A 22,637-nucleotide genomic window follows, 5' to 3' on the forward strand; every position below is an offset into this window, starting at 1 on the left:
GCAGCATTAATGCAGTTTGGCACCACTTGAACTGCCGTGACTCAATTTTATGAGATCCTGGGAGTCGTAGCTTGGCAAGACACAGCCCTCTTTGGCGGAGAAGGGCTCGAGACCTTGCAAAACTACAACTCCCAAGATGCATAGCATTGAGCCCTGCCAGCTTGTATACTGTTGCAGAATAAGGATCTGTGACCCCAGGTTATGTATTCCTAGCTGCAGTACAATGGGATTTGTAGTTTGGCAGAAAAGGCATAAGACCCTGTGGAACTACAACTCCCATAGTGCTTCCATGACTCGGTTTTGGAATCAAAGCTGCAAAAATGTTTCCGAAGCCATTCGTGTCCGAAACGAAAGAGTAGCTTCAGACTGAAATGCTCCAGGCTTTTTAGTTGCCGAAATAAGTAAATAAATAAATATAAATAAATATAAATAAATAAAAATAAATATAAATAAATAAAAATAAATATAAATAAATATAAATAAATATAAATAAATATAAATAAATATAAATAAATATAAATAAATATAAATAAATAAATTGCCAAAGAATAACAATCTTGAGTCAATGTATTGTCGAAGGCTTTCATGGCTGGAATCACTAGGTTCTTGTGGGTTTTTTCGGGCTATAGAGCCATGTTCTAGAGGCATTTCTCCTGACGTTTCGCCTGCATCTATGGCAAGCATCCTCAGAGGTTGTGAGGTCTGTTGGAAGTAGGAAAAATGGGTTTATATATCTGTGGAATGGCTGGGGTGGGGCAAAGAGCTCTTCTCTGCTGGAGCTAGGTGTGAATGTTTCAACTGACCACCTTCATTAGCATTTGAAGGCCTGGCTGAGCCTGGGAAAATCTGTTGCTGGGAGGTGTTAATCTGTTCCTGGTTTTTTTCCTCTCTGTTGTTTAGCTGTTATCATTTTAGAGTTTTTTAATACTGGTAGCCAGATTTTGTTCATTTTCATGGTCTCTTCCTTTCTGTTGAAATTGTCCACATGCTTGTGGATTTCAATGGCTTCTCTGTGTAGTCTGACATGGTGGTTGTTGGTGTGGTCCAGCATTTCTGTATTCTCAAATAATATGCTGAAGTCTGGTTCTTCAGGTGCTCTGCTATGGCTGACTTCACTGGTTGTTGGTGTGGTCCATCTTGAGTCACCTTGTGAAGGGAAAAGTGGGATAGAAATAAACAAAATAATAACAACAACAACAACAACCACAACAATAATTAAATAGTCTTGTTGCTTCCAAGCAGCGGTTTCCATGGCTAGACAAAAACTCTGACTCTGATTTCCCAGATTCTTAGCCTTAAGACCCAAACCACTGCACCGGGATGGCTCTTGCAACAGCATTTCTTTCATCTTCAAGTAGTAATTATGAATAATTGCTGGGATGGGCTGACCAGCTTTGGAAAAAATCCCACAGTCTTTCCAAAACCCTCTCCTTGAAATCTGCAGTTTTGTGGTTGCTTTCCTTTGAACCCAGAGATGGTTTCCTTTGCTTTTGAATGTGACCTTCGCATAGGTCTCCATGCTCGCCAAATCAGCTGTTCTTATTATTGATATTCTAATGATGACTTTCCCTTCCGAACAGGTTGTGAAAACCATTGGCCTCAGGGAGGTTTGGTTCTTTGGGCTCCAATACCAGGACACCAAGGGCTTCTCAACCTGGCTGAAGCTAAATAAAAAGGTATGTGTCGTTATATGGCATCCTTTTCTCTTCTTCACCTCTCCCTCAAATTGATTTTTTCTCTTTTATTAATGGCTTGCACCCCATATTAATGGAATATTTATTTATTTCGGTTGCTTCTACCCCACCCTTCTCACCCCGAGCAGCTTACAAAAGCGAGGCACAATTCGATGCCCGCATCACATAACAGCAAAAGACAATAAGATCAGTTAACAGAGACAGCAGTTCTAGCAATAACAACAATTAACAGAAAACAATAATTACTATAGGCATCCCGATTAGATTACTGCAACGCACTCTACGTGGGGTTGCCTTTGAAGTGGCAGCAAAAAAAAGCCAATGGGATTTTGGCCTGCATCAATAGGAGCCTAGTGTCTAGATCTAAGGAAGTAATGCTACCCCTCTATTCTGCTTTGGTTAGACCACATCTGGAATACTGTGTCCAATTCTGGGCACCACAATTCAAGAGAGATATTGACAAGCTGGAATGTGTCCAGAGGAGGGCGACTCAAATGATCCAGGGTCTGGAGAACAAGCCCTATGAGGAGCGGCTTAGGGAACTGGGCATGTTTAGCCTGAAGAAGAGAAGGCTGAGAGGAGATATGATAGCCATGTATAAATATCTGAGAGGAAGCCACAGGGAGGAGGGAGCAAGCTTGTTTTCTGCTTCCTTGGAGACTAGGACGCGGAACAATGGCTTCAAACTACAAGAGAGGAGATTCCATCTGAACATTAGGAAGAACTTCCTGACTGTGAGAGCCGTTCAGCAGTGGAACTCTCTGCCCCGGAGTGTGGTGGAGGCTCCTTCTTTGGAAGCTTTGAAACAGAGACTGGATGGCCATCTGTCAGGGGTGATTTGAATGCAATATTCCTGCTTCTTGGCAGAATGGGGTTGGACTGGATGGCCTATGAGGTCTCTTCCAACTCTTTGATTCTATGATTCTATGACTGCTCGGAAACTCCAACTAGTCCAGCGAGAGGCAGCCAGATTGCTCACCGGGGCGTCATACAGGGAGCATACCACCCCCCCCTGTTGTGTCAGCTCCACTGGCTGCCGATCCAGTTCCGAGCACAATTCAAGGTGCTGGTTTTGACCTATAAAACCCTATACGGCTCCGGCCCAGTGTATCTGTCCGAACGGATCTCCCTCTACGTCCCACCCCGGAGCCTAAGATCTTCTGGGGAGGTCCTGCTCTCGACCCCGCCTCTATCACAGGTGAGATTGGCGGGGATGGGGAGCAGGGCCTTCTCGGTGGTGGCCCCTCACCTGTGGAATTCTCTCCCCGGGGAAATCAGATCTGCAACCACGCTCCTTTCTTTCAGGAAAAAACTAAAAACATGGATCTGGGACCAGGCATTTGGACAAGTGGGTAAATAAAGAAGAACTCCATTGATGGCTAGGAAATTGACTAACGGATTGGTCAAGTGGAACTCTGGAAACGAAACGCTGATTATAAGAATGACTTTTATATGATGTTTTTATATGATGTTTATACAATGTCCTAGGTACCAGTTGTTGATGTTTTATTGTGATAATCGTTTTAATTACATTTTGTATATTGTTTTTATATTTTTGTACACTATGTATTATTATGTATAGGCATCGAATTCTGCCTTCTTTGTAAGCCGCCCTGAGTCCCCCTCTGGGGGTTGAGAAGGGCGGGGTAAAAGTGCCAGTAATAAATAATAAATAATAAATAACAAAACAACCATAAAAGCAATAAAACCAATACAAACCTCATTGACAGTCAGCGTTTCACAATCTCATAGTTTCAATTCCAATTCCACAATGGTCCTGTCGGTCCTATCCATCCGGGTGTTGTTGTTCATTTGTTCAGTCGTCTCCGACTCTTCGTGACCTCATGGACCAGCCCACGCCAGAGCTCCCTGTCAGCCGTCACCACCCTCAGCTCCCTCAAGGTCAGTCCAGTCACTTCAAGGATGCCATCCATCTTGCCCTTAGTCGGCCCCTCTTCCTTTTGCCTTCCACTTTCCCCAGCATCATTGTCTCCTCCAGGCTTTCCTGTCTCCTCATGATGTGGCCAAAGGACTTCCGCTTTCCCTCTACTCTCCTTCCCTCCAGTGAGCAGTCGGGCTTTATTTCCTGGAGGATGGACTGGTTGGATCTTCTCGCAGTCCAAGGCACTCTCAGAACTTTCCTCCAACACCACAGCTCAAAAGCATCTCTCTTCCTTGGCTCAGCCTTCCCGAAGGTCCAGCTCTCCCATCCGTAGGTGACTACAGGGAAGACCATGGCTTGGACTAGGCAATGGATCTTTGTTGCCAGTCTGATGTCTCTACTCTTTACTATTTTATCGAGATTGGACATTGCTCTCCTCTCAAGAAGGAAGCATCTTCTGATTTCCTGGCCACAGTCTGCATCTGCACTCATCTTTGCACCTAGAAATACAAAGTCTGTCACGGCCTCCACGGTTTCTCCCTCTATTTTCCAGTTGTCAATCATTCTTGTTGCCATAATCTTGGTTTTTTTGATGTTTAGCTGCAACCCGGCTTTTGCGCTTTCTTCTTTCACCTTGATTAGAAGGCTCCTCAGCTCCTCCTCGCTTTCGGCCATCAGGGTGCTGTCATCTGCATATCTGAGGTTGTTAATGTTTCTTCCAGCCATTTCCACCCCATCCTTGCATTCCTCAAGCCCCGCACATCCTCGCATGATGTGTTCTGCATACAAGTTAAAAAGTTTGGGTGAGAGTATGCAGCCTTGCCGTACGCCTTTCCCAATCTTGAACCAGTCTGTGGTTCCGTGGTCAGTTCTTACTGTTGCTATTTGGTCCTTGTCCAGATTCCTCAGGAGAGAGACAAGGTGGCTTGGGATGCCCATCCCACTAAGAACTTGCCACCATTTATTATGATCCACACAGTCAAAGGCTTTAGAGTAGTCAATGAAGCAGAAATAGATGTTTTTCTGAAACTCCCGGCCTTTCTCCATTATCCAGCGGATATTGGCAATCTGGTCTCTCGTTCCTCTACCTTTTCTAAACCCAGCTTGAACATCTGGCCACTCTCGCTCCATGTATTGCTGGAGTCTTCCTTGCAGGATCTTGAGCATTACCTTCCTGGCATGATGAGAAATAAGGGCCACTGTACGGAAGTTTGAGCAGTCTTTCGCATTTCCCTTTTTTGGTATGGGGATATAAGTTGATTTTTTCCAGTCTGATGGCCATTCTTGTGTTTTCCATATTTGCTGGCAAATAAACCATCCGGGTATCCATATCTAATTGTTAGATTGCCCAAAGGCCTGGTCCCACAACCACGTCTTCACCTTCCTCCTGAAGGAGAGGAGGGATGTTGATGCCCTGATTCAGTGTTTCTCAACCTGGGGGTTGGGACCCCTGGGGGGGTCGCGAAGGGGTGTCAGAGGGGTCGCCAAAGACCATCAGAAAACACTATTTTCTGATGGCCATGGGGATTCCATGTGGGAAGTTTGAGCCAATTCTGTTGTTGGTGGAGTTCAGAATGTTCTTTGATTGTAGTGAACTATAAATCCCAGCAACTACAACTCCCAAAAGTCAAGGTCTATTTTCCCCAGACTCCACCAGTGTTCACATTTGCACATATTGAGTATTTGTGCCAAGTTTGGTCCAGATCCACCATTGCATGAGTCCACAGTGGTCTCTGGATATCGGTGAACTACAACTCCCAAACTCAAGGTCAATGCCCACCAAACCCTTCCAGTGTTTTCCGTTGGTCATGGGAGTTCTGTGTGGCGAATTACGTTCAAATCCATCGCTGGTGGAGTTCAGAATGCTCTTTGATTGTAGGTGAACTATAAATCCCAGCAACTACAACTCCCAAATTACAAAATCAGTCCTCCCCCAACCCCACTAGCATTTACATGTGGGTGCATTGGGTATTTGTGCCCCGTTTGGTCCAGGGAATGAAAATACATCTTGCATACCTGATATTTACATTATGATTTATAGCAGTAGTAAAATGACTGTTATGAAGTAGCAACAAAAACAATGTGATGGTTGGGGGTCACCACAACATGAGGGACTGTATTCAGGGGTCACGGCATTAGGAAGGTTGAGAACCACTGCCCTAATGTCCCCCGGGAGTGAGTTCCACAGGTGAGGGGCCACCACTGAGAAGGCCCTGCTCCTCGTCCCCACCAACCTCACTTGTGATAGAGGTGGGATCGAGAGCAGGGCCTCCCCAGATTACCTCAAATTCCGGGGTGGGACGTATAGGGAGATACGTTCGGACAGATACACTGGACCGGAACCGTAAAGGGTTTTGTACGTCAAAACCAGCACCTTGAATTGTGCTCGGAATTGACCTGGCAGCCAGTGGAGCTGACACAGCAAGGGGGTGGTGTGCTCCCTGTATCTCGCTCTGGTGAGCAATCTGGCTGCCGCTCGCTGGACCAACTGAAGTTTCTGAACAGTCTTCAAGGGCAACCCCACGTAGAGTGCGTTGTAGTAGTCTATGCGGGATGTAACAAGAGCGTGGACCACTGTGGTCAGATCAGACTTCCCAAGGTACGGGCGCAACTGGTGCACGAGTTTTAATTGCGCAAAAGCTCTCCCGGCCACTGCCGAGACCTGGGTTTCCAGGCTCAGCGATGAGTCCAGGGTCACTCCCAAGCTGCGAACCTGCGTCTTCCGGGGGAGTGTCACCCCGTCCAACACCGGCTGTAACCCTATGCCCTGTTCGGCCTTGCGACTGACCAGGAGGACCTCTGTCTTGTCTGGATTCAGTTTCAATAGAGCCTGTTTTAAGAACTGGTTGCATTGTGCAGAAATTGCTCTCCAGCCCCAAAGGTTTTCCAATCTGTCATCTTCAAATAAATATTTTAAAGAGGGGTTTGTGACCATAAATAAAACACAACAGTCCAAAAGGCAGAAGAAAAAGGTAACATTGTCCACCAGAAAATTCAAATATTGTTACACGATATCCGTTAAATTGCTTTCATTGTATTGGGAGCCAAAACATCTGCTGATATTTTTGCAGCTCGGTGCTGTGTTCTATATATTTTGAAAATGTAAGGCTCCATAATGGGTCATTGGCTGTTGTTATTTGTTGCTGTTGTTGTTGTGTGCCTTCAAGTTGTTTCAGACTCATAGCAACTTTAGAATGACTCTTGTATTTTTGCCTTCTTAAAGCTTTTGATGGTTCTACTATAATTAACAAAGTGTCATCTGCAAATAAGCTCATTTGTACTTTTCCTTTTTGTCCTGTTCCTTCTATATCTCTGTCTTTCCTTATCACATTCACTAATAATTCTATCACTAATATAAATAAAATTGGAAATAAATGGCAACCTTGTCTACCAAGTTCCACCTCGTAGTTTAAGATCCACAGGGGAGGCCCTGCTCTCGGTCCCACCGGCCTCGCAAACGCATCTGGTGTGGATGAGAGACAGGGCTTTCTCGGTGGCGGCCCCCACTTGTGGAATTCACTCCCCATAGAATCATAGAATCAAAGAGTTGGAAGAGACCTCATGGGCCATCCAGTCCAACCCCCTGCCAAGAAGCAGGAATATTGCATTCAAATCACCCCTGACACATGGCCATCCAGCCTCTGCTTAAAAGCTTCCAAAGAAGGAGCCTCCACCACACTCCGGGGCAGAGAGTTCCACTGCTGAACGGCTCTCACAGTCAGGAAGTTCTTCCTTATGTTCAGATGGAATCTCCTCTCTTGTAGTTTGAAGCCATTGTTCCATTGCGTCCTAGTCTCCAGGGAAGCAGAAAACAAGCTTCCTCCCTCCTCTTCCCTGTGGCTTCCTCTCACATAGTTATACAGGGCTATCATATCTCCTCTCAGCCTTCTCTTCTTCAGGCTAAACATGCCCAGTTCCCTAAGCCGCTCCTCATAGGGCTTGTTCTCCAGACCCTTGATCATTTGAGTCATCCTCCTCTGGACACATTCCAGCTTGTCAATATCTCTCTTGAACTGTGACGCCCAGAATTGGACACAATATTCCAGATGTGGTCTAACCAAAGCAGAATAGAGGGGTAGCATTACTTCCTTAGATCTAGAGATTAGATTGGCAGTGAGATTAGTGAGATTAGATTGGCATTCTCCCTCCTTTCCTTTAGGAAAAAACTGAAATTCTGGTTTTGGAACCAGGCTTTTGGCTAACAGGCACAACAGCACTTTGGACATTGAATTGGATCATATGATGATTGTTATGATAATGGAAAAGGCTATGATTGTATAATTAATGTTATTGTTTTAATCTATTGTGATTTTATGGTTTTGTATTGTTGTTATTTTGTGATATTGTGGCATCCAATTCTTGACAGTGTTAGGTGCTCTGAGTCCCCCCTCGGGGGTTGAGAAGGGTGGGGTAGAAATGTTGTCAATAAATAAATAATAAATAGTTCCTCATCTTAGGTTAAATTGTTCTGTTTCTCCCACATCAACTAATAGTGAAGCTTTATTCTTTGAATATAGTCTTGAATTTTTTTCCAAAACCCATTTGATGAACTAATTTCTTAAATATTGACCAATTTACTAAATCAAATGCATCCTTAGTTAGGTTCTTGTGGGTTTTTTTGGGCTATATGGCCATGTTCTCGAGGCATTCTCTCCTGACGTTTTGCCTGCATCTATGGCAAGCATCCTCAGAGGTAGTGAGGATGGTTGCCATAGATGCAGGCGAAACGTCAGGAGAGAATGCCTCAAGAACATGGCCATATAGCCCAAAAAACCCCACAAGAACCTAGTGATTCCAGCCATGAAAGCCTTCGACAATACATCATCCTTAGTTACATTACAAAAAAACCCAACAATAGCACTCTCTTTGTGCTCCTGCTTCCGCTCTCCTCTGTAGTTTGCTCCCATTAATACAAAACTAGCAATTTGCACCCTGTGTTGAGAAGTCTGGATTTCCAGCGGTCACTGATGCCTTTTTTGTCCATCTCTCTCTCTCTGCAGGTGACGGCGCAGGACGTGCGCAAGGAGAGCCCGCTGCTCTTCAAGTTCCGGGCCAAGTTCTACCCAGAGGACGTGGCGGAGGAGCTGATCCAGGACATCACCCAGCGCCTCTTCTTCCTCCAGGTCAAGGAGGGCATCCTGAATGATGACATCTATTGCCCCCCAGAGACCGCCGTCCTCCTGGCCTCCTATGCCGTCCAGTCCAAGCATGGGGACTTCAACAAGGAGGCCCACAAGTCCGGATACCTGGCCACCGACAAGCTTCTGCCACAAAGGTAACCAAGCTCAGGCCCATCTCCCTGCCCAAGTTAAAGTGAAAGAAGACCCTTGGGGAGTCAGATCTGGCCACGGTGGTCCACGCTCTTGTCACATCCCGGTTGGATTACTGCAACGCACTCTACGTGGGGTTGCCTTTGAAGACTGCTCGGAAACTACAATTAGTCCAGCGAGAAGCAGCCAGATTGTCGAAGGCTTTCATGGCAGGAATCACTCAGTTCTTGTGGGTTTTTTCGGGCTATATGGCCATGTTCTAGAGGCATTTCTCCTGACGTTTCGCCTGCATCTATGGCAGGCTTCCTCAGAGGTCTCAGAGGCAGGCAGACCTCTGAGGAAGCCTGCCATAGATGCAGGCGAAACGTCAGGAGAAATGCCTCTAGAACATGGCCATATAGCCCGAAAAAACCCACAAGAACTGAGCAGCCAGATTGCTCACTGGAGCGATGTACAGGGAGCACACCACCCCCCTGCTACATCAGCTCCACTGGCTGCCGATCCAATTCCGAGCACAATTCAAAGTGCTGGTTTTAATCTACAAAACCCTATACGGTTCCGGCCCAGTGTATTTGTCTGAACGCATCTCCCTTTACGTCCCACCTCGGAGTCTGAGATCCTCTGGGGAGGCCCTGCTCTTGACCCCGCCTCTATCTCAAGCGAGGCTGGCGGGGACGAGGAGCAGGGCCTTCTCGGTGGTGGCCCCTCACCTATGGAACTCACTCCCCGGGGAGATCAGATCAGCGACCTCCCTTCTGTCGTTCAGAAAAAAACTGAAGACCTGGATCTGGGACCAAGCTTTTGGACATTCTGGCAGCTAAAATAAGGACCCATTGATGAGCAGGAATTGTTGGAATGAATGGACATTTCGGAACTCTGAATTTCACTGTGCATGAAATTGTTTTTATTATATTATGTAGTGATGTGTTTTAATGCTGCTAAATGTTTATACTGTTTTATATATGCTGTATATTTTGACAGGCATCGAATTTGTGCCTTTGTTTGTAAGCCGCCCTGAGTCCCCCCTCGGGGGTGAGAAGGGCGGGGTAGAAGTAACTGCAATAAATAAATAAATAAATAAATTGTTTGCTTCTGGTGACCCCAAAGAAGTCATGCTTGGCTGATAAAACTTTTGGAATCCTTGGAACCAGAAGCATTCTGTATTTCATTCATAGGTAGAGATAGATAGATAGATAGATAGATAGATAGATAGATAGATAGATAGATAGATAAAAGGATGATGCACCCTATGAAACATAAATTAATTCTGTGCTTAGATTTGTGTCTCATTTCCCAAGTTATCTCATATAGGCAAGTATTCCAAAATAATCCACACCCACACATACATGTATGTATGTATGTATTAGGCCTGGGTAACAACGGAAAAATTTGTTTCTAAAATCGATTTGTATTTGGGGGTTTTTTTTGTTTCGATATTTAAAATAATTACAAAATTTTCCTTTTAAAAAGTTCGATATTTACGAAATTTCGTAAATGGTAAAAAATTAACGAATCGATTTCCGAAACAATAACGAATCGATTCGTTAATGGCGGACGTGACCGCGAAATACGCTAAAAAACCTCCAAAACCTTCTGAAGCTTCCCTCTCCCTCTCTTCTTGACTCTTGGTGTGATATTATAATTTTTTTTCACTAATTAAACCATAAAACTGGCCCAGACATGCGGAAATAATAACGAAACGACCTCAAAACAATAACGAAACGAATACAGTAACGAAATACGAAGCATTTACAAAACGTGTTTAAAAATTCGTTTTTTTAATGATTGCTCCAGAATGGTTCGTTATCGTTTTGTAATTGGAAAAATTAACGAATTATTAATGAATTACGAATTAACGAAACGAAACCGCCCAAGCCTAATAGATAGATAGATAGATAGATAGATAGATAGATAGATAGAAGAAAGGATGATGCACCCTATGAAACATAAATTAATTCTGTGCTTAGATTTGTGTCTCATTTCCCAAGTTATCTCATATAGGCAAGTATTCCAAAATAATCCACACACACACATACATGTATGTATGTATGTATTTACGACATTTATATGCCTCCCTTCTCACCCTGAAGGAGACTCACAGTGGCTTACAAGATATATATACATACAATATATTGTAATATTATTAGTAATATTATATGTAATATAAATATATAATTATAATATCATATTATTATTATTATTAGTATTATATTGCATTACATTATAATATTATATTTACTTACTTACTTACTTACTTACAGTATTTGTATACCGCTTTTCTCACCCCAAAGGGGACTCAAAGCGGTTTCCACATACGTAATGGCAAAATTCAATGCCAGCACAAACAATTACAATTATACAATTGCAGTTATATTTATATACACACATAAACAATAACTTGAGATGCAAAATTCATTTATGTTTCATAAGGTGCATCTACACGGTAGAATGAAATCAATTTGATATCACTTCTAGGCAAGTATTCCATAATCATTCACATACACAAATGCACAAATATTAACTTGGGATGGGTCCCAAGTCCAAACACCAAATTCATTTATGTTTCATAGGGTGCATCTACACTGTAGAATGAAAGCAGTTTGGTACTACTTTCATGGAATCATAGTCATAGAGTTGGAAGATACCTTGTGGGTCATCCAGTCCAACTCTCTGCCAAGAAGCAGGAAAATCACATTCAAAGCATCCCAAACAGATGACCATCCAGACTGTTTAAAAGCCTCCAAAGAAGGAGCCTCCTCCACACTCTGACTCTGTGCTGTGGATTCTTGGGAATTGTAGTTTCATGAGGTGTTTAGACTTTTTTGCCAAAGAGTGCTGGCACCTCACCAAACTACAAATCCCATGACCCCATAGCATCTCATCCCCATTCTTAACTAGGAGTCCTTTGTAAATCAGATGTTTGTAACTCAGGGGTTGCCTGTATTTCAGAATTTCCGTCAAAGGGAAAGCTTCACCATAATGTTCAGCATTGTGCAAAAGTCCCTGTTTCCTTCCTAACTTGGTCTTCTCACTCTTCGATTCCTAGAGTTTTGGAGCAGCACAAACTCAACAAGGACCAATGGGAAGAAAGGATCCAGGTGTGGCACGAAGAGCATCGGGGAATGCTCAGGTATGAGTTATGGCCTGTATCCGAAAGCTTATGTCCGATCTCTGTTTGTTGCAAGCTGTGCTTTGAAACCCATGCCAAAGGAATGCCTTCTTTTGAGGTTCCACAAGATCGTTTGAGTGTTACCACGAAACGTCAACCTCCTGTAGCCCAAGTGGGCTTCTATAGGAAGAATTGGTCCTTCAGATCCTTCCAATGGTTTTCATAGAATCGTAGAGTAAGAAGAGACCCCTAGAAGCCATCCAGTCCCACCCCATTCTATCATGGAGTTGGAGTTTCAACCATTGGAAGTGTGTGAAGATGTCCTTCCTCAGAAACCAGGCCTTTCTTGTTATCTTGTGAGCTGAGATGTTGGGCAGATGGTGCTTTAAGGCCTGCTTCGAAGGCTTGGTATGATTGAGAGATAAAAAGATTTCAATCTTTTCCCTTTCTTCTGGACCTTCTAGAGAAGACGCCATCTTGGAGTACCTGAAGATCGCCCAAGACCTGGAGATGTACGGCGTGAACTATTTCAGTATTAAGAACAAAAAGGGCTCGGAGCTGTGGCTTGGTGTGGATGCCTTGGGCCTGAACATCTACGAACAGAACGACAGGTAAGGAAACCAATCCATAATCTATTGTAGAACATCTTGAATCTCGTGAGGGAAATCCATAGCTGAAGATCATCATGGAGAGAGAGAGAGAGATACAGGAGAAAGAAAGCTTTGTTTCTGGACTACCAATGATCATGCTGGTTGGGAGATTCATGGACGCTACAGTCCAAATTCTGGAAGATGTCTGGTTGATTTATGCTATGGCTGTTGGACTACTTTGATTATACTGTGTAATATAAATTGAAAAATGTTCTGTTCCTTGTTTGAAAGTATTATTCCTGTTTAATCGTGCGGTACTTCCTTTGAAAGTTGTCGTTCTACTCCAGAAACTTTGTTTTTGTGGCTGAATTGATTGAGATATTCATTGAAAATCTATACTGCCAGGTAAAGGTAAAAGTTCTCCCTTGACATTAAGTCTATTCGTGTCCAACTCTGGAACTCTGGTGCTCATCTCCATTTCTAAGGTGAAGAGCCAGCGTTATCCATAGACACCTCTAAGGTTATGGGGCTGGCATGACTGCTTGGAGTGCTGTTACCTTCTCACAGACGCGGTACCTATTGATCTACTCACATTGGCATGTTTTTGAACTGCTAGGTTGGCAGAAGATGGGGCTAACAGTGGGAGCTCACCCTGTTCCCTGGATTCGAACCACCAAACCCTTGGTCAGCAAGTTCAGCAGTTTAACCCACTGCTCCACCAGGGGCACAAAAAAAGAATGTGCCAAAATAACTAAGTTTGTGCAATTTAATAAAAAAAATCTATGTTTTTAGGGTTAGGAAATGACAGTTATAACCCAGGAACAAAAGGAATGGTTGCTTACCTGTAACTGTGTTATTTGCGCTTATGTGCAAATTTCACAGTGACCACGAAGAAGAAAGAATACTCACTTACCTGTAACCGTATTTCTCTGAGTTTTCACCTGTGAAATAAATAGTATATATTTCATAGTATATATTTCTGTAGAAGAAGAAAATGTATTTTCTGAAACAGCAGATTTCTTCCTTTATTTTTCAGGCTAACTCCCAAAATTGGATTCCCCTGGAGCGAAATCAGGAACATTTCCTTCAATGATAAGAAGTTTACCATCAAGCCGATTGACAAGAAAGCCCCAGTAAGGCAGATTTGAATGGCTTGGGATATTATTTTGTTTATGAGAACACATATTTAACTAAAAGAAGTAATTCATAGTCTGGAATGAGTGTGTTGTAATGGGAAGGGGGTTGGTAGACTGGAATGCAATTAATCCTAATCTATATAAATAAAAAGGTAATGTTCGTTTGTGGTATTAACATAACTCAAAAACCACTGGGCGAATTGACACCAAATTTGGACACAAGACACCTATCAGGCCAACGATATTAATATTGAAATCTGAAATATATGCAAAAAGTCTTTACTTTTTTTATGTATTTCTGTATATAATAATAATAATAATAATAATAATAATAATAATAATATGTATATATTTCTGTACATAGTAATAATTGTATACAGAAATATGTTATTATATAGACATACTGTATAATTTATTACTATTATTGTTGTTATTATTATGTAGAGAAATATATACAGAAAGTAAAGATTTTCTGTATATATTTCAGATTTCAATATTAATGTCAAAAATACATAGTATATATTTCTGTATAAGATAGATAGATAGATAGATAGATAGATAGATAGATAGATAGATAGAGATAGAGATATATCTTACCTGCCTCTCCTCATAGCTCGAGGCGGATCACAGCACAGTCAAAACACACAAACATTCTATAAACATGTATATTAAATTGTAGTTCTATAAAAGATATATATTATGATGTATTTAAAATGCATATTAAATAAACACAGGAGAGAGATTAAATCACAGGTTACAGGTTTAGAATTCATTCTTAAAACTGGCTGGATAAACCTGCTATTATTATTATTATATTTATTATTATGTTTATTTATATCCCATTTTACCTCTCCCGAGGGAGACTCAAAATGACTATTCAGAGAAAGGAATGGGCAAAGCCACCCTTGAGTCTTCCTTGCCTTACAAAATAAATGGGGTCACCATAAGTTGATGGGCGACTTATGCGCATGCACAATTGAGGCTTGCATGCATTCATTCCCAGAGAGGAGGATGAAATGATGTAACATCCACTTGCCTAACCAATATCCATCCTGTCGTTCCTCTGCAGGACTTTGTCTTCTACGCCCCTCGGCTAAGGATCAACAAGCGCATCCTGGCCCTCTGCATGGGCAACCATGAGCTGTACATGCGCCGGCGCAAGCCGGACACGATAGAGGTGCAGCAAATGAAGGCCCAGGCCAGAGAGGAGAAGCACCAGAAGCAGATGGAAAGGTACGTTTGTCATAAATGCTTTAAAACATTTTAAAAATGCTCCTTTATTCCATTTTCAGCGAGACAAGATTATATCACAGAGCAATATGGAGAAAGAAGTAGACACACAGAGACTATATAACTACACTGGTTGCACAAGGATATATTACATTTTGCTCAGCATTCACACACATGTAAACATTCATTCATTCATCATGTGTGCATTACCATCCCTTCTTCCTTCTCCTGGAGAAGAGAACCGAATGTAGGCCAGATTGTGTTCCCTGCAAATCAGCCATTCTTCCAAATACACAATTTTCTCCATTCCTTGGAGAAAGAGATGAATGACCAGACTGCTGTCTGCCACACTTTTGGATCGTAAAAAGGTCTCTTACTTGCTGTTATTGTTCTAAAAAGGTTATAAATGACTGACAGGTTGTTTTTCCCAGCTAAATCATTCTGACTCCATCAGTTCCGGACAGTAAGGTGCATTGTGTTTGCTTCTTTAACTTAAAAACTCATTGTCTCTTGTCATGTAAACATGTTGTTTTCAACCAAGAGTTAATCATTGTCTCTGGTCATGTCATCAGTTTTTCTTTCATCAGTCTTCTGCAGTTTTCAGTAATGGCATTTTTCTTAGGATAATATCTTCAGTCTTCAGCTGACCCCAGTCATACACCTTTCGTACAATTTCATTCAAACCACCCATCATATATTTATCGCATACACAGCGCTCCTATACACTGTAGCTGACACACTAACATGTTGCAACACAGTTTGGAAAGCTCTGATATTATAGTGTGTGGTTATCTATTCTGCATTGGTACTCAATGGAGTGAGACCCTTGTATCTATGGGAGTGTTGTATCTATTCCTTGAGGTGAATGCCTTGCATTTCCTCCTTCTCTGCTGCCTAAAAATGCAATGATAGGATGCCAAAGGTGTCCGAAGAGGCAATAAAATCCAACCTGGCATTTGACCAAATTGAGACAGTGATAGATGCGTTGGCCATCTTTGTTTGACTTTTGTCTCCCTGTTTTATTCCGCTCAGAGCCTTGTTGGAGAATGAGAAGAAGAAGAGGGAGTTGGCTGAGAAGGAGAAAGAGAAGATCGAACGGGAAAAGGAGGAGCTGATGGAGCGGCTCCGGCAAATCGAGGAGCAGACCAAAAAGGCTCAGCAAGGTCAGGAAGAACCATCTCTCACTGTTGCTTCTCCCTTTGGGATGGGTTTCATCTTTTTCTAAGCTCAATTGGGTCCCATTTTTGGGGTATATATTCAAGGAAATCCAGTCTGAATCTCGGAATCTCATGGGTTTTCATGGGTTCACAGATTTGGTTGTTCCCAGCTTGCCATTGATAATGACATGAGGAATTTGGAGACCACAGAAAAATTCAGACGAGATACATAAAAATGTAAACTCTTGTCTGTGACTTGATGAGTGCCTGTATTAAGATATAATAATAATAATAATCATCATCATCATCATCATCAACTTGGGAAGTGTCCAATGTGTGATCCAATACAACAGCCAGCAGAGTGTCTGCTGTGGACTCATCTTGTTGTGTTTCAAATTATTATTATTATTTATTTATTTATTTATTTATTTATTACCTGCCTCTCCCCATGGCTTGAGGCAAGTCACAATCAAAAACACAAATACTATAAAAATTCTATAAACACACATATTAAAATGTAGTTCCATAAAAGATAATGATGAAAGCATGTCTATAAAATATATATTAATTACACAGGACAGAGATTAAAACATAGGACACGGGTTTAGAATTCATGCTTAAAACTATGGGTTCCATCTCCATGATATCTCATTATGTATATGCAAATATTCCCAATTCAAAAAAGAAATCCAAAGTATGGAACATATGAGGCTATGTGTGCAAGATGTATATGAATGTTTACATTTCGCTATGGATTCCATCTCCCAAGATACCTCATTATTTATATGCAAATATTCCAGTTGCTAAAAAAAATCCAAAATATGGAACATATGAGGCTTTGTGTACAAGATGTATATGAATGTTTACGTTTTACCATGGGTTCCATCTCTCAAAATATCTCGTGTATATGCAAATAGTCTAAATTCCAAAAAAATCCAAAATATGGAACATATGAGGCTTTGTGTGCAAGGTGTATATGAATGTTTACATTTCACTGTGGGTTCCATCTCCCAAGATATCTCGTTATGTATATGCAAATATTCCAATTGCTAAAAAAAATCCAAAATATGGAACATATGAGGCTATGTATGCAAGATTTATATGATGTTTACATTTCACTATGTGTTCCATCTCCCAAGATATCTCATTATGTATATGCAAATATTCCAAATTCCAAAAGAAAAAAAAATCCAAAATACAGAACATATGAGGCTTTGTGTGCAAAATGTATATGAATGTTTACATTTTACCATGGGTTCCATCTCCCAAGATACCTCATTATGCATATGCAAATATTCCAAATTCAAAAAAGAAATCCAAAGTATGGAACATATGAAGCTATGTATGCAAGATGTATATGAATGTTTACATTTCACTATGTGTTCCATCTCCCAAGATACCTCATTATGTATATACAAATATTCCAATTGCTAAAAAAATCCAAAATATGGAACATATGAGGCTATGTATGCAAAATGTATATGAATGTTTACATTTTACCATGGGTTCCGTCTCTCAAAATATCTCGTGTATATGCAAATATTCCAAATTCCAAAAAAAATCCAAAATATGGAACATATGAGGCTTTGTGTACAAGATGTATATGAATGTTTATGTTTTACCATGGGTTCCATCTCACAAAATATCTTGTGTATATGCAAATATTCCAAGTTACAAAAAAAATCCAAAATATGGAACATATTTGTGCTAAGATGTATATGAAACATACATGATTTTTACATTTTACTATCGGCTCCGTCTCCAAGATATCTCAATATGTATATGCAAATACTCCAATTTCTTAAAATATGGGACATCTCCAGTCACAAGGATTTCAGATAAGGGATACTCCACCTATTAATGTAGTGAGGAGGGGACTGAATTCCCTGCACTTTGGAAGGAATTTGCACCCCAGACCCAATGATGTACATTGCACCTGTCAATGTACATCAGTAGTAAATGGTGGCTTCTCTCCTCAGAGCTGGAAGAACAGACCCGCCGGGCGCTGGAACTGGAGCAGGAGCGGAAACGGGCTCAAGAGGAAGCGGAGAAGCTGGCGAAGGAGCGGCGGGAGGCGGAGGAGGCCAAAGAGGCGCTGCTGAAGGCCTCCCATGACCAGAAGAAGACCCAGGAGCAGCTGGTGAGGAACACATTGACCTGTCGTGTGTGTCGGTGTATGGGCCGCCCCGAGTTACAAACATCCGACTTACAAATGACTCCTAGTTAAGAACAGGGATGAGACAACAGGGAGGGAGAGAAATCTGCCCCTCAAAAGGAAGGGCAGGGGGAAGTAAAACACACTCAACACCCCTGTAATTTCTCACATCCTCCTCCACTGAGCAATGGGGTGGACTAGGTTCTTGTGGGTTTTTTTGGGCTATAGAGCCATGTTCTAGAGGCATTTCTCCTGACGTTTCGCCTGCATCTATGGCAAGCATCCTCAGAGGTTGCGAGGTCTGTTGGAAGTAGGAAAAATGGGTTTATATATCTGTGGAATGGCTGGGGTGGGGCAAGGAGCTCTTCCCTGCTGCAGTTAGGTGTGAATGTTTAGCTGATCACCCTCATTAGCATTTGAAGGCCTGCCTGAGCCTGGGAAAATCTCTTGCTGAGAGGTGTTAAGATGTGCCTGGTTTTTTCCTCTCTGTTTTTTTTTCTGTTATAATTTTAGAGTTTTTTAATACTGGTAGCCAGATTTTGTTCATTTTCATGGTCTCTTCCTTTCTGTTGAAATTGTCCACATGCTTCTTGTGGATTTCAATGGCTTCTCTGTGTAGCCTGACATGGTGGTTGTGAGAGTGGTCCAGCATTTCTGTGTTCTCAAATAATATGCTGTGTCCAGGCTGGTTCATCAGGTGCTCTACTATGGCTGACTTCTCTGTTTGAGTGAGTCTGCAGTGCCTTTCATGTTTCTTGATGCGTGCCTGGGCAATGCTGCGTTTGGTGGTCCCTCTGTAGACTTGTCCACAGCTTCATGGTATACAATGGTAGACTTCTGCAGAGATGAGAGGATCCCTCTTGTCCTTTGCTGAACGTAGCATTTGTTGGATTTTTTTGGTGGGTTTGTAGATTGTTTGTATGTTGTGTTTCCTCATCAGCTTCCCTATGCGAATGGGGTGAACTGTCTCAACATCTTTATTAATTTTTGCCCTTTGGTGATACTCTTCTTTTCTGCAGGCCACCGAGATGCTGGAGCTCACAGACCGGATCTCGCAGCTGGAATTGGCTCGGCAGAAGAAGGAGAGCGAAGCCGTGGAGTGGCAGCAGAAGGTGGGCAGAGCCTTGGCTTCCCTCTTCTCCCCACACCTCGGGTTGCATTCCCTTTGAGATGAAACCCAACAGCATTACTAACTCTGCTGGGAAAGGAGAAGGGAAAGCGGGAGATTATTGCACAATGGGGTTGCCCCCCTGTGCACTGATGAATATTGGAAAGTCCCTACTTTCCATAGCCACTGATTTTCTTAGTTTTGGGGGCCAATCTGTAGAGGAAGAATACTCTGACAAATCTCATCCAAAAATCTACCAAAGCTCTGTTGATGTTGTTGTTGTTGTTGTTGTTGTTGTTGTGTGCCATCAAGTCAGCCTTAACTTGTAGAGACCCCTTACTTACTTACTTACTTACTTAGGCAATCCCTCGTAGCTCGAGGATGATTGTCTTCCAGATGTGGTCTCTTGGTGGTGGGTCTGTAGGTGGCTGTGGAGCCCTATTCTTGATCCACATGTGAGGACATTGGTTTCCAGGTGGAAGGTGATCCCGGTCATGATTGGTTTGACGTGCCTTCATCTTGGCATGTTTTTCGCTTTCGCCCTCCATTTGTGCCTCTTTGAATTCTGCAGCACAGCTGGTCACAGCTGACTTCCAGTTAGAGCACTCAAGGGCCAGGGCTTTCCAGTTTTTTATGTCTATGCCACAATTTTTGTGGTTGGCTTTACACCCATCTTTCAATCTCTTTTCCTGTCCTCCAACATTCCGTTTTCCATTCTTGAGTTGGGAGTAGAGTAACTATTTTGGGAGATGGTGATCTTTGGGCATTTGGACATGTCCGGTCCAGTGGAGTTGATGGTGGAGGACCATTGCTTCAGTGCTGGTGATCTTTGCTTCTTCTTCCAGCACGATTCCACCTGAACATGAGGAAGAACTTCCTGACTGTGAGAGCTATTCAGCATTGGAACTCTCTGCCCCAGAGTGTGGTGGAGGCTCCTTCTTTGGAAGCTTTTAAACAGAGGCTGGATGGCTATCTGTCAGGGGTGATTTGAATGCAATATTCCTGCTTCTTGGCAGAATGGGGTTGGACTGGATGGCCCAGGAGGTCTCTTCCAACTCTTGGATTCTAGGATTCTATGATATTTGCCCACCTGTCTTCCCAAGAGTATTGGAAGATTTTTTGGAGGCAACACTGATGTAATCATTCCAGGAGTTGAGTGTGACGTTTGTAGACAGTCCATGTCTCGCAGGCGTATAGCAGGGTTGGGAGGACAATGGCTTTATAAACAGGCACCTTGGTATCCCTACGGATGTCCCAGTCTTCAAACTCTCTCTGCTTAATGCTGCACTTGCAGAGCTCAGGTAGTGTTGCATTTCAGTGTCAAGCTCAGGCGGTGTTGTATTTCAGTGTTGTGTGCCATCAAATCAGCTTTGACTTGTAGAGACCCCATGCCCCTCGAGGCAGATATGTGAGAGCCGACTGTGAGAGCCGTTCAGCAGTGGAACTCTCTGCCCCGGAGTGTGGTGGAGGCTCCTTCTTTGGAAGCTTTTAAGCAGAGGCTGGATGGCCATTTGTCAGGGGTGATTTGAATGCAATATTCCTGCTTCTTGGCAGAATGGGGTTGGACTGGATGGCCCATGAGGTCTCTTCCAACTCTTTGATTCTATGATTCTATATGGCTTCCTTGATGGAAGGATCAATTATTATTATTGCTATGTTTATGTTTAATCATAACCCACTTTTCTCTCCACGTGGAGACTCAAAGCAGCTAGGACCAATCCTTCAGCTTGTCCAAGCTTTTCCAGTAATGATTCCATTGACTTGTAGAGACCCTATGAGTAAGAAACCTTCAGGAAGATCCTATTATTAGCCCCTCAAGGCAGATGTGGCTTTCTTGATGGAAAGATCAATCAATCCCTTGGCTTTTCCAAGCTTTTCCAGTGATCCAGCCATGTCATGATGTGTCCAAAGTAGAATACCCTCACCATCACTGTCAATACTATAGAGATGATGGGTATCCTGCATCTTCAAAGCCTGAGCAGTGGTCAAGTTGGGTTCTTAGGTGGTTCCTCTTCCCTGGCTCACTGCTGGGATGCTGACTTGGGCCTCTCCCTCCCTCCTTCTCCCAGGCCCAGATGGTCCAAGAAGATCTTGAGAAGACTAAGGAGGAGCTCAAGTCGGCCACCAGCACTCCGCATGTCCTGGAGCCCATGCAGTCCGAGAACGAGCACGACGATGAGCAGGACGAGAATGCCGCTGAAGCCAGTGCTGAACTGCGGGCGCACGCATCCATCAAGGACCGCAGCGAGGAGCAGAGGACCACTGAGGCGGAGAAGAATGAGCGGGTGCAGAAACACTTGAAGGTGAGCCGGGAGTCCTTCTGTTTTAGAGACAGATCTCATAAGCAATGGGGGAGCCTTGGGTTCCAGTTACAGGAAAGGAGATCCCAATTGAACATTATCAGGAAGAACTTCCTGACTGTAAGAAAAGCTAGCTGTTCAACAGTGGAACTCACTGCCTTGGAATCAGGTGGAAGCTCCTTCTGTGGAGGCTTTTAAACAGAGGCTGGATTACCATCTGTCAGGAGGGATTGGTTGGTGTCCTTCCTTCCTGACAGAAGATAGTTGAAGTCTCTTCCAACATCATCATCATCATCATTATTAAATAGAGGCTGGATGGCCATCTGTTGGGAAGGATCAGATTGTGCTTTTCCTGCCTGGCAGAAGGGGGTTAGACTGGATGACCCCTGTAGTCTCTTCCAATTCTATTAATAATTATGATGATGATAATGATGATGATGATGATGATGATGATAATGATAATAATAATAGGTTGGATGGCCATCTGTTCGGAAGGATTGGATTGTGCTTTTCCTGCCTGGTAGAAATGGGTTGGACTGGATGACCCCTGGAGTCTCTTCCAATTCTATTAATAATGATGATGCTGATGTTGCTGCTGATAATGATGATAATAATAATAATAATAATAATAGGTTGGATGGCCATCTGTTCGGAAGGATTGGATTGTGCTTTTCCTGCCTGGTAGAAGTGGGTTGGACTGGATGACCCCTGGAGTCTCATCGAATTCTATTAATAATGATAATCATATTGGTTCATATTCTCATCCAGCCTGATATGCAACATGATTTTTATTCCTGGGTTTGAAATGTCATTTCCTGATTAGTTCTATCATAAAAACATGGGGAAAAGTCTATTACACTGCAAAATCTTTGGAGCCCATTTTGCTATCATTTTTCAATGAATATCTCAACTAATTCAACAAAGTTTGTGGCAGCCACAAAAACAAAGTTTCTGGATTGTAACAACTTCTTTCAAAGTAAGGATCGCACAATTAAACAGGAAATAA

The 22,637-nt window shown here is 42.7% G+C and overlaps 1 protein-coding gene across 3 annotated transcripts in view; it reads left to right on the forward strand.

Annotated features, from left to right (window-relative positions):
- The window catches only part of MSN (moesin), an 87,419-nt gene that overhangs the window by 60,312 nt on the left and 4,470 nt on the right, over window positions 1–22,637 (forward strand). For all 3 annotated transcript variants that reach the window (XR_010910311.1, XM_067471495.1, XM_067471494.1), the window contains exons 3-12: window positions 1,581–1,676; window positions 8,577–8,851; window positions 11,893–11,976; window positions 12,420–12,566; window positions 13,582–13,678; window positions 14,751–14,914; window positions 15,944–16,074; window positions 18,048–18,208; window positions 19,243–19,335; window positions 21,401–21,634. Coding sequence is in view for 2 of the 3 variants with exons in the window: in XM_067471495.1 (XP_067327596.1) it covers window positions 1,581–1,676; window positions 8,577–8,851; window positions 11,893–11,976; window positions 12,420–12,566; window positions 13,582–13,678; window positions 14,751–14,914; window positions 15,944–16,074; window positions 18,048–18,208; window positions 19,243–19,335; window positions 21,401–21,634 (1,482 nt within the window). In the remaining variant the exon portion in view is untranslated. The remainder of the gene's footprint in view (window positions 1–1,580; window positions 1,677–8,576; window positions 8,852–11,892; window positions 11,977–12,419; window positions 12,567–13,581; window positions 13,679–14,750; window positions 14,915–15,943; window positions 16,075–18,047; window positions 18,209–19,242; window positions 19,336–21,400; window positions 21,635–22,637) is intronic.

Source organism: Anolis sagrei, chromosome 10, assembly GCF_037176765.1.
Source record: "Anolis sagrei isolate rAnoSag1 chromosome 10, rAnoSag1.mat, whole genome shotgun sequence".
NCBI classification, from domain to species: domain Eukaryota; kingdom Metazoa; phylum Chordata; class Lepidosauria; order Squamata; family Dactyloidae; genus Anolis; species Anolis sagrei.